This window comes from Aythya ferina (assembly GCF_964211825.1).
Source record: "Aythya ferina genome assembly, chromosome: Z".
Classification (NCBI taxonomy): Eukaryota; Metazoa; Chordata; class Aves; order Anseriformes; family Anatidae; genus Aythya; species Aythya ferina.
This window is the reverse complement of record NC_140299.1, coordinates 65,860,552-65,872,811: the sequence shown is the minus strand read 5'-3', so window position 1 is coordinate 65,872,811 and position 12,260 is coordinate 65,860,552. Positions and strand designations below refer to the sequence as shown.

Genomic DNA, 12,260 nt, shown 5'->3' with positions numbered 1-12,260 from the left:
TGGCTTTTTCCAAATATACCTTATAATATACCAAATATACCAGTAAACATCTAACTAAAGGATTCTGGTATGACACAGTTCAAGTACTGTTGCTAGTTACAAATAAAGCAGTAAGGCAGAGTTTAAATAAAAGAAAAGAATGGTTTTAATGGGGCCTTTGGTGTTAAAGGTGAACCCCAACATATCACCTTAATGTTTACCCAGACGCTAACTACTTGACCAACTGAGAGTTTGCTCAGTTGAGAATTCATTCACTGTAGTACGTTTTAGAAGAAATAAGTTTTCTCCTCTTCAGTCACAGAATTGTCTGGGTTGGAAGAGACCTTCAAGATCATTGAGTCCAACCTCTGACCTAACACTACCAAGTCCTCCACTAAACCATATCCCTAAGCTCTACGTCTAAATGTCTTTGAAAGACCTCCAGGGATGGTGACTCCACCCTGGGCAGCCTGTTCCAATGTCTAACAACCCTTTTGGTAAAGAAGTTCTTCCTAATATCCAACCTAAAACACCCCTGGTGCAACTTTAGCCCATTCTCCCTCGTCCTCTCACCAGGCACGTGGGAGAACAGACCAACCCCCACCTCGCTACAGCCTCCCTTGAGGTACCTATAGAGAGCGATAAGGTCGCCCCTGAGCCTCCTCTTCTCCAGGCTGAACAAGCCCAGCTCCCTCAGCCGCTCCTCGTAGGACTTGTTCTCCAGGCCCCTCACCAGCTTCGTCGCCCTTCTCTGGACTCGCTCAAGCACCTCAATGTCCTTCTTGTAGCGAGGGGCCCAAAACTGAACGCAGTACTCGAGGTGCAGCCTCACCAGAGCCGAGTACAGGGGGACGATCACCTCCCTAGCCCTGCTGGCCACACTGCTTCTTATACGAGCCAGGATGCCATTGGCCTTCTTGGCCACCTGAGCGCACTGCTGGCTCATATTCAGCCGACTAGTAACCAAAATTTTTATCAACCAAAAAACCACGGATTTTAGTATTCTACACCGTGTTTAAATTACCATTTGCTCTAGTAGTGTTAGTATTAATGTATGTCATTGCATGGGTAATACATGTTGGTAGTCTTGTTTTGAGATTTCACCATCAAGAGTGGTATGTGTGTTCCTGCATGGAAATGGATTGTGGACCTGAAAAGTTGGTGAGATATTTGGTTTTACTTGGGAATCAAAACTGTATTTTCCCTTGAAGATTTTAAAGCAATGTGAAAGCTTTGCTTCTGCCTATGCAAGAAAGGTAGAAACAGTCTGTTGCTTTTCCCAGCAACTCGTTATTGCTTTTCCTTCATTTCATGAATGATAAAAGAGAACCCTTGTTAAAGGGTTCTCATAAATTACAGCTCTTATTTTCCACACTTTAACATTACATAAACTTACTTATCTTTAGCAGCGATGGTGACAACTGTGTTTGTTTGGTAGGTAGGTCTTCTTGTTCGTGAGATATGGGCTACAAATAAACCATTATTATGGTTCTGGCAGTGAGTCTGGGAAGCAAGAAATTGTTTACAAAATCAAGATTCTTTAAGAGGATATTCAGCCAGCAGGGTATTTCGGGGAGTGCCACACAGCAGAGCAACTTGGTGCTAACCCGAGAGGCAGTGCAAGTCAATACGGGTACAGGAGTTCTGAAATTCAGAACAGCTCCAAGGTAAAGGTAGTTGAATAATGATTTTGTGTTCATCTGATTTAAGCACTTCTATGTGTGTTTCTTACTACTTCTTGTCCAGCTCTCCACTTCTTTCAAATACAAGAACGTTAAATACTGATTTTAGCATACCGAGCTTTGAGGAGCAAGGTACTCTTGATGGTCAGCCTTTACCAGAAATGAGTTCTGTATCTCATCCATGCATCATCTTTTTTGTAATCCTGGGATTACAGAAGGTCCAAGTCTTGGTTACTCAGTTCGAGTGTGTGGGTTTTTCTGTATAATGTGATTTGGGAAAGAGAGTAGCTAGTCGGACATGTAACTTGTTACTTGTATAGCAAATAATTTTAAAGGTAAGAGAAGCAGTACCAATTTTCAGATACTCACTGCTGAGGCAGTTGAAAAAACAGTGTTCAATATCTTCTCCTTAGTACTGTTGTTCAGGGAGTTACAACAAAAGTATTTACTGACATACTCCTCTTGGCCTGAATGGTGGTGGCGTTTCAGGCACTGGAATTAAGTAGATGTCTTAGTTGATTACTTGGAGCTGATGGAGCAAGTCGTGCTGGTCTTAGTTGGGACAGAGTTAATTTTCGTCATAAAGGCAAATGTGTTGCTGTGCTTTGGATTTTTAAGAAATCAGTGGTGATAACACAGAAATATTTCAGTTTTTGTTGAGTAGTGGTAGCACAGAAAAACTTTTCTGCTTCTCTGGTTGCCCTGCCAACAAGGTGGCTGGGGTTGCACCAGGAGCTGGGAGGGGGCAGAGTCAGGACAGCTGGCCAAAGGGATGTTCTATGTCATATGAGGGTGTGCTCAGCAGTAAAAACTGGGGGGAGAGGAGGAGAGAAGGTTGTTAGAGGGATGGCATTTTCTTCCCAAGTAACTATTGCTGAATGGTTGCTTGAGAGTGGGAAGCAGTGAATTAATCAGTTCTTGTGCCTTGCTTGCACATGCAGTTTTTGCTTTATCTAGTGAACTTTATCTCTTTATCTCAGCCCATGAATTCTTACACTTTACCTTTCTGATTCTCTCCTGTTCCACTGTTTGGGGAGTGAACAAGCAGCTAGCTGTGTGATACTTAGCTGCCTGCCAAAGTTAAACCACAACACAGTTACAGAGACCACTTAGCAGCTATTACCTAGATGTCTGTAAGGAAACAGCATCATGCTCAATTTGCACAGGTTTACTTACTGTGCTTAAAAATAAATTGAGAAGCTTTATCTCATTTGCTGGCACGTTTGTTTTCTGTCTAATTGGAGTGTCTTATTTACAGGTATTTTCAAGTAATATTTTTCAATTGCTCTTTCTAGAGTCCATAAGTGTATTGAATGATGCTCTAAGTCAGATAGAGTCTCAAGGGAGCATATCCATGAATTCCACAAGCTCTGGATCAGTGGCCTCTTCATCTGTTAATACAGTGAGTACCTCTGTCTAACAGACACACTCAAAGCTAGTTGAAAACAGCTTAGACACGTGTTCTGATGGTGATTAACTTCTACTCTGGCTTGCTGTCTGTAAAAAGAAGATAGTAACCTCTGAAGAAAAGAAGCTAAATAAAAAAACTTACCCAGACTTCATTTTTCATTTTTCTTACTGTTGATGGAAAAACTTGAGACTAAATAAACCAAATAATGTAGAATACAAATGCTTGTAAATTCTGTAAACCTTTTTACCTAGGTGTTGTTCAGAAGAGGAAGCAGAGGACACATACAATGTGTTTTTGCTCTGTCTCCTTTTTAAAATATACCTAGTTTTCCCTCTTTTCAATTTTATGATGGTATTAACTATTTCATTCATGGTTTGTTCCAGAAAAACTTACACGTTACTGGGAGCAGAGACATATTAAGTTATACCATTTACTCTTGAAGTAAATTGCTAGCAGCAAGATATAATGCATTATTATATTTGTTGCAGTACAAGCAACCTTAATCTAGCATTACTGTATTTTTATTTCTCATGCGTCATGTTTACATGCAACTTTTATTTCTCATGCGTCATGTTTACATGCAACTATACTTAAAAAAAAAAAAGTTCAAATGTGAATTTTGTTTGATATGAGAATTATAGAAAGAATGCAAGTGCAGTGTCAAATACTATGAAGTTTTATTTTACACTAATCTGTAATTTTCAGACCAACATCGTTGGCCGGCAATTGACTACCAAGGTGTATACATATACTCACTTAGAGCCTATTCTATATGCTCTTGGTGTGGGAATGTCAACTAAGGATCCAGATCACCTGAAATTTCTCTTTGAAGGAAGTGAAGAGTTCTGCTGCTTACCTACTTTTGGAGTAATTCCTGCTCAGACTTCAATGTTTGATGGTATTCCTTCTCTTCCAGGACTAAATATTGATCTTGCAAAGGTATGGAAGAGCTAAGTATTTAATCTTGTTTGTCTTCTGTGTAACTATAAAATTGTTTTAATTAGTGCATTTATAATATTAATAGGTGCCCTCAATTTTAGAAAAGGAAAATTTGGTGTTTATAGTATTGCATTCTAAGAAATTATTTATTTCACTTATACAAACTATATCTTCATAAGACAATATGAATTATGAGTTTTGTGTTAAATTGTAGTTTGTGCCTACTGTGTTTTTATTAAATTCTCCAAAGCTTAAATCTTGCTTTGAAAGTACTTGCTTTGAAAATACTTTGAAAATACAATGTAAAATTAGGGAAAAAACAAACAAAACAACAAAAAAACCCACACACTTCTTGTTTCTTTGTTTATTCTGAACACTTACTAAAATATCTGCATATTTCCTTGCCATTGTGATTGTGCACAGTGGGGGGCAACTGAATACATTGTTGTTATAGTGTTGCCTGTCTCTACATAGATGCTGCATGGTGAGCAATATCTGGAACTGTATAAGCCATTACCAACCTCAGGTCAGTCCTTTTATATTGCTGATTTGCTTGTCACTATGACAACACGTCTTGTAGCCACATCATAAGCACAAATATGGAAGGTCTGCTTCCAATTGTATTTTTTTTTTTTCATATTTTTTTACAAGGAGTGAGGGGGAAGAGAGGCTACCTGTTGCATTATTGAAGGAATTCTGAAACACTGTTTATGGGGTTCAGTGGTGCTGTTCTATAGTGTATTTAGTAAACTTGTGCCTAATCTGAAATAATAAAAGCAAGTATCTACGATTTTTTTTGTTCATTTGTTTTTTCTGTAGTTGGCCTGAAAAGAAATGTGCCAAATATTAAGAAAATACATAACATGCAGGTATATTACACATAAAATTTGATATCAACTAGCAGAAATTTTAATTCTTTCTCTGAGGTTGTATCATGGTACTTTTGGGATGTTTACCAGAAAATTCTTTGGCTGTGGTTCATTCTTGTGCCTCTAAGAGAAATAGATTTAAACTATATCTGCAAGGGAGTAATGAACATCTTTATGAGGAGGGTAAAAGTCACTTACATTTCTTCCTGCAAAAATTAAGGTATTAGTTACTGTTTTAAAAAGCACCTTTTGTAGATCGCTGCGTTTTCCCTGATTACAGCACTTGAGAGATGCTCATTAGATTCATTCAGGATACACATGCATGTGTCTGGGTTTCCTCATTAGTTGTTTTCGGAAATAATTTTTTTCAGATTATAGAAGGAAAGAAATCTTAAAAGCAATGGATTAATAGCATATCTTAGAGAAACAAAATAAGGTGTGTGAAAATTTTATTAATTTCAAAGAAGGCTGATAATTGTTAATGGATTTTCAGTACTCATAAACCTGTTTGTTTTTCCATTCCATAGGCTGACCATGTAAGTATGTATGGTAACATCTTTCTAGAGCAATAGTTTCTTTAAAGGCAAACTTCATAAATGTACAGACCCAGGACCTGAGTTGAGCTGCTGTTCTGTAAAACTGTAGTTGTCTCAGCCCTCTTGAAATCTGTGGACAAACCATATGTGGTAGAATCTGTTTTGGACTTAGTGAAGTGATGTATTCATGTTTGAAGCATGGTTTGCGTTTAGCTCTGCATACACGAACAGTTGCAAGATTTAAAGGAACAAAAAAACACAACCAAACAATCAAGATTGGAAAATATTACCACTTTTTTATCATGGTGATTGTGATTATTATGACTTTCATTATGATAATTATTACTATAAAAATAGTGTATCAAGACTGATCTATGAAAGTTCTTGAAGCAAAACTTAGTGATTCTAAAATACGTACATGTTCTTATTGCCTTACAGGACAACTAACTTCAGTTTCAACTATTGCTGATATACTTGACAAAGGTTCGGGAGCAGTCTTGCTAATAGATGGTGAGAAAGTTTATAATTTTCTTAGGGGATGCAATGAAATTTGAGAGGCTTATTTTATAGCTGTAAGAGTATCTGCCAGCCTTTCTGTGGTAAAGACTTTTACCTTTTTAAGTTCTATTGAGAGCTGAGAAATGAGCTAATTATCAGTAGCTGTGTAACTGTATAATGTCATTGTACTTGGGCAGTTAAGGTACTAAAATTAAGAACACTGTTTTTTGGAAAAAGATTTCAGAGAAGATTTGATTTCTTCCTGTGTTAAGTGGAATAGTGCACTGTGCAAACTGAACAAAGTTCTTATTAATAATAGTTAGCCTGGTCTGAAAGTAGCAATTTTAGCTAGAGGGCATTTGTCCACCAAAACCCTATTTCCTTTCTCTTGGATACAAGTTAAGGGATCAGTACATCTCTGGAAGTTGATAAGTTGTTATTTTCTGAATTTTGGTATCTTTAGGTGTGGTATGCCAAGGACCTTGAGAAATTAGATTAGTAGATTAATGGGCAATGTCTGTTCTTCTATTAGAGATTTTAATTATTATATATTAATTATATATAATATATATATTATATTATATATATTATATTATATATATATTAATTATATATATATATTAATTATATATTTTAATATTAGAGATTTTAATCTCTAATAGAAGAATCTCTAATTCCTCTTGTATTTTTATACTTCCAGTTTATAGATAACATTTTTTAAAAAAAGATGTAATATTATTAATATAATAAAATATGAATATAACATTTAAAAAGACATTTAATGTTCCTTCTCATTGTGTTTTGCTCTGTGTTGTGCTAACATTAATTTTATCTGTCTTTCTGTGACACACAAGCTATTTTTGTGAACAGAATGTTAGTGACTTTAAATTCTTTTCAGAACTGGAAATGGTCGTTAACAATACCATAAATTTCAGTCTAAAATGTAAAGGAGTGGAGTAGGCATGAACTGGAAATAGGAAGCTGAATCTCAATGATTAGGTGTAAGGAGTTTAACTTCTGGAACAAATAACCTTAAAATAAACTTGTTCTGGAGCTTTTTTCTTAGAAGAATGTGTTACATTTTGAGAGATGGTAGTGTGCTTTACACATGAAGGCTTCTTAATAGCTTCTAATAAATCATATTTTATGGCTCAATTCTATCCTATTTAAATAAATTGGTAATGCCATATCAAACACTGAAATAAATACTAATTGCAGCACTGTGCTTTTAACATCTTAAATACTTAAAAAGTATTTTGATAGCTCATTTTTTAAATTTCAATGCTTTCATATAGATAAAATTCATGATAGTATTATTCAAAACGTGATCATTTTTTCACTAGCCAAGAAATGAGTTGCAGCAGTATAACAGGAAATTGTAATTATTGTCCCTTAACTTGCTAAAATGGTCTTTGGCATATTTGAAGCTAAACTGTTCTCTTGTACCATCACATGCTAGCTATGTGAAAAAAGAAGACAGCACATGACCATTCTCTTTTCTTGTCTTTCAGTGAATACCTATTGTGGAAACGATCTAGTGTGCTATAACCAGTTCTCCTTGTTCTTTGTTGGAGCTGGAGGGTTTGGTGGAAAACGAACATCAGAAAAGGCCAAGGTAAATTCAGACATTTATACTGGCAAAAAATTGTTGGTGCTGCAAGAAGGATATATACTATATCAACTAGGAAGGATACACTACCATTTCAGCAGCACAGAATAGAATAGTTCTGTTGGAAGAGACTTTCAAAGATCATTCTGTCCAACTGCTTTGAGGACTTCAGGCAAAACCAAAATTAAAGCGTATTATGGAGGGCATTATCCAGATATCCTTTTGAAGACCAACAGGCATGGGACATCAGGCACCTCTCTGGAAAGCCTGTTCCAGTGTTTGATCACACTTACAGTAAAGTGAGGGCAGTACAAACTTGAATCTAAATAGCTCATTTTGTTGAAGAACCTGTGAGAAAAGGTACTGGTCCTGACCTGAAAAAAGCATATGTGACAATAAGAGAGCAAAGTGAGTTGCTGAGCATGCTACTGATCAAATATTCCTATGTTTAAATATTTGAAATTACAGATAGAAAATACCCTAAAAGACTATGTAATAGGTGATTCGAATTTAGATTTGAATCTAAATTAAGTTAGATTGTTCTAGTAGTGACTCAACCAAAAAGCAAAAAAGAGGTTTTGAGAACAGGTATTTTTGTATTCTGTACCCCTCTAAATTTGTCAAAAGCTGTATGCTTCACTGTAACCATCCAGTTCTTTCTACAATACCTTAATAATAAGACTTATATGAAGACTGTTGCATCACAGGCAAGGGTGCCATTTAGTGTCATTTAAGAGTGTCTAAAATGACCTGCAGTCATCTGTGGACTTGGCATTAGAAAATAGTCTTTCAGTGAAACTGAAATTCACCTGAAATGTGTGATGTGGACACAAAGCTCCTCTAGAGGATTATTAGTATTTGGTCTTTTAGAAGAGGACCTTTTGAAGTTGACAGTCTAGCTGTCTGCAACATGAAGTAGCTAAATTTGACACGATTAATTCCACAGAGATAGAAGAATGTAGTAACATGTCTGGGCAGTGCTAAAATCCTTAAACTCCTGCTGTAAGTCAGATGGAAGATCAGTTCAACTGATGAGTCATATTCACTTTTGCTTTTAGGATGACCAAATGTAAGCTCTGCAAACAACAGAAACTGCATGCTTTGATTCTATGTATTTAATCATTCTCAACAACACTCTCCATAGACAGATTGATAAGGAAAACTATAAATTTCTTTTTAAAAGCTAGTCTGAAGAAGGTTTTGTTTTTTTCAATTTACTTTTGATCTGAAAAAAATGTAGTGGCCATTGAGATTAGAACAAGAACAGAGAATTGGCTTTTATTTTTAAGTCTTTCAGGTAGATTCTGGGAGCTTTTCCTCTCATGCATAGCTTTAAGAGCAGAATTTTTGTCAAATTTAAGCATAGGCAGCAAGGACAGAGTGACAAGAGGTTGAGATTTTAGAGACTTAGTCCAGAGGCCTGCTGCTGAGCTGTTGGATTGTTCCAAAGTTTTTGTGATTTTAAACTTGCCTCAACTTTGCTGTTATGATCACTCTTTATTTCTGCTTCAGTGCTTGTAAACCCAGTTGGGAATACACAATTTGTGCTTCATCAGTTTATCATTACTAATATGAAGTATAAAGTTTCATTAAGTATTTTTTTCATATGTTAAGTTTGTGCTAGTAGGTATGATCATGTATTAATAATGTAAGATTTTGCACTATTGAAAAGCTCATTTTAATTAAAAAACAAAACAAAACAAAAAAAAGTAAAAAAAAACAACTGAGGAGCAAGTACTCAAACTGGTTAGGTTTGAACATGCTGTTTCTGGAAAAGGCCTCTAGGTGTAGCTCTTCATAAATCTATCCCTCTGCATGAAGGAGGTTTGGAGAGCATAAAGAAGAAAAGAGAGAAGTAATCATCACTGTTTCTCACTTCTGCTGGAATGGAATTCTTGCATTTGGACGGAGAGTTAGCAAGTGACAAACAATGCCACATGAACACACACTATTCATGTCCAGATCCATTATGTAGCTAGTCAGGTACCTGACACGTAACTGTTTTTTCCCTGAATACTGTGTTTAAGCATAGTGTCAGCTATGACAGAATGTTGTTGTGAACTAGGGCCTTAAGGCACTACAGTAAACAACAGTCAGTTCAACAGGCTATTGAAAGCTCAGTATTTTCAATAATCTGTACCTAGTTACATCTGTGACATAGAAGAAGGATGTTCTTTGGGATTTTTGGATGAAAATCTACAGTCTATATAGCTATATAAACTGAAGGTTAACCTTTTAGTCTGTATAATCTAATCTTTATAACCTCTATCAATTATGCTGAAGTTTTTTAACTTCAAACTTTCAAATCTTGAAATGCATAATGCTCCAAAGAGGAATGGGAGAAGATTCTGCGTGGTGTAGCAAATTAACAGAATATTCATCCAGATGATGTGCAGTATTCTTTGATGGAACCCTTTATGCTTCTGTTCTCTCTTTTTATAATAGTGCATGTAAAAATAGTGGTCCAAAAGAAATGGTGTTAGTTCGTGCTGGTGGTATCAATAAGCCCAGAGTAGCACCTTGGTACTTTTTATTTAAGTTTTGCACTTAAGGCAAATGCAACTTCTTCACACTATTCAGTGAAGTTTGAGAATGCTACTTAAAAAATTATTTTACATTTCAAAATACAATGAATGCCTGTTTCAGGTAACAGTCCCTCTTTTGAAAGAAGAAAATAAATACTGTCTAGTTAAGACAACATAGGAATAGCACATTCAAGGGCCTTTCTGCATGTTTCAAATGACAAATTCCTCTGGTTTGTCTTCACAAAGCTTCTTGGGAACAAAAAAACAAAGCCCAAAGCATTTCATGTACCCCTGTGCCAAAAAGAAGTCTGAAACTGATTAGACATGTGGTGTAGTATATGATTTTGTCACTTTGCACATGTACTCCACCTGCCAACCAAGGAGAAGAAATTTGCAAATTGAGGTCTATGTTGAGCAACACCTTGTGCAAGTCATGTTTCTCTTCTTCAGTTAGAGTTCTTGCCCTAATGACAGTGGCTTCCTTAATTACTCATTTGTTGGCTAGTTTCAACCAATTTATGGCTCAGTAATTCAGGTTCAATTTCTTTAAATAAACTGAAGATAGATTGGGAAGCTGTTAATGTTCTGAAAGCATGTTATATGGTGTTCTTGTTATCAAGCTGAATAATCAGTAGATCCATTGTGGATCTTTGAAGGACAAATGCAGGAGTGATGTTTTCAAGTCTTCTATCCAATAGATGTCTTTGCTCTGCTGTTAATAAAATTGAAAGATTCTGTTGTTATTAGATGTGACAGTACTCTGTACTCAGTTTCTGATGATTTTTCTTTTCTTTGGGAAAGAGCTTACACAAGTTAAGATTAAGTAGAATTCCTGCAGGTGAGAATCAAGTTGATTGCTTTTGTTTTATAGCTTGTTTCCTTTTTTTTTTTTTTTTTTTTTTTTTTTGAAAACACTACAGAAAGAGAGGAAAAACGATTTCAGCTACTTTAATAGATTTGAATTCATTATGGCATTCTTTGTGTTTATTATCACCTAAGATATTCTCTGACAGTCAGCTGGTAAAGTTTATATAATCAAAACTGAACAATGAAGCTGCAGGTAGCAGACAAATAACTTTCTTACAATGTGGTTGAGCTTCATATGCACCGTGTAATTGCAAAGAGGAAAAAAAAAGTGCAATGCAAAAAAAATAAAATGAATCTGTAAGCTGTTAAAATGCCAAAAGTGATGTAGTCTGTAAGTGAGGTAATAGATTATTTTGTATTCCATTGAGCTTTTTAGAATATTATATTAAAAGCTTCACTTTCATATCTGTGTTCCAGAGCACTAATGAGATTTTGGGGGGCTTGAGCTTTTATAGATAGCTTGGAAGGAAAGTAAGCAAATTGATCAGCTAGGTGTAACTTAGATCTGATGCTTCAGGTTCAGTCTCTGCAAAGGTGATCTTGAAAGCTATTTTTTTCCTGTTTGTCTGTGAAGAAGGGGTGGGAGGAACCCTAACAACTTGGCAAATGCTGTTTTTCTTTGTACGTTTCTGCCAGTGATTCTGGCATGGGTATGGATAAAAGATTTTTACAGTGAAATATTGATACTACCACTTTTGCTTCAGGTAACGGTGAATCCACCCAAGAGACCCCCTGATGCTATACTTTCTGATGTCACAACAGCCGATCAGGTAAAGTTGTACATGCTCAAGGTGTGAAAATGTTTGTTTTACTTGGAGAAAAAATATTGCATGATATTCACTAATGCTTTCAATTTTCTGTTATACCTCAGGTATTTATGTATACTTCATTGATAACTTGAAGCTAAAATTTATGCTACGTTACAGTGGTATATTCAATATACTAAAACATCCTTTTAATAAAACAGAATTTTATATTTATTATATGTATTATATAAATATATAATATGTAATATAAATATTTTATATTTTGTTATTAGAAAATTCTGCACAAAGAGGAAATGAACATGCTGAGAGATTGTATTCAGTTGTAGTTTAAAAAAATTCAAAGTCTTTGCAATTTGCAATGAATGGCTCATGCAAACAGTGGCTTAAAAAATGAAAGAATTTCAAATTTAATAGTTCTGAAAATTTTAGATTTCTCTATTTGTAGTAGTCAGGGAAACATAAAATACTGACAGATACCTCTCCAGGTGTGTTTCCCTTGTTCTATAGTCCCACTCAGTGATTTGCAGGCATCTACTTTCCAAAGGCAAAAACCCAAGTAAATAAAACTGTCTTTTTCA

General features: G+C 35.5%; 1 protein-coding gene across 1 annotated transcript in view; it reads left to right on the top strand.

The window, feature by feature from the left end:
* The window catches only part of HSD17B4 (hydroxysteroid 17-beta dehydrogenase 4), a 61,071-nt gene that overhangs the window by 22,221 nt on the left and 26,590 nt on the right, over positions 1-12,260 (top strand). Inside the window, exons 12-17 of the mRNA XM_084503732.1 lie at positions 2,957-3,063; positions 3,778-4,011; positions 4,486-4,537; positions 5,855-5,926; positions 7,426-7,529; positions 11,620-11,685. Coding sequence (XP_084359858.1) covers positions 2,957-3,063; positions 3,778-4,011; positions 4,486-4,537; positions 5,855-5,926; positions 7,426-7,529; positions 11,620-11,685 — 635 coding nt within the window. The remainder of the gene's footprint in view (positions 1-2,956; positions 3,064-3,777; positions 4,012-4,485; positions 4,538-5,854; positions 5,927-7,425; positions 7,530-11,619; positions 11,686-12,260) is intronic.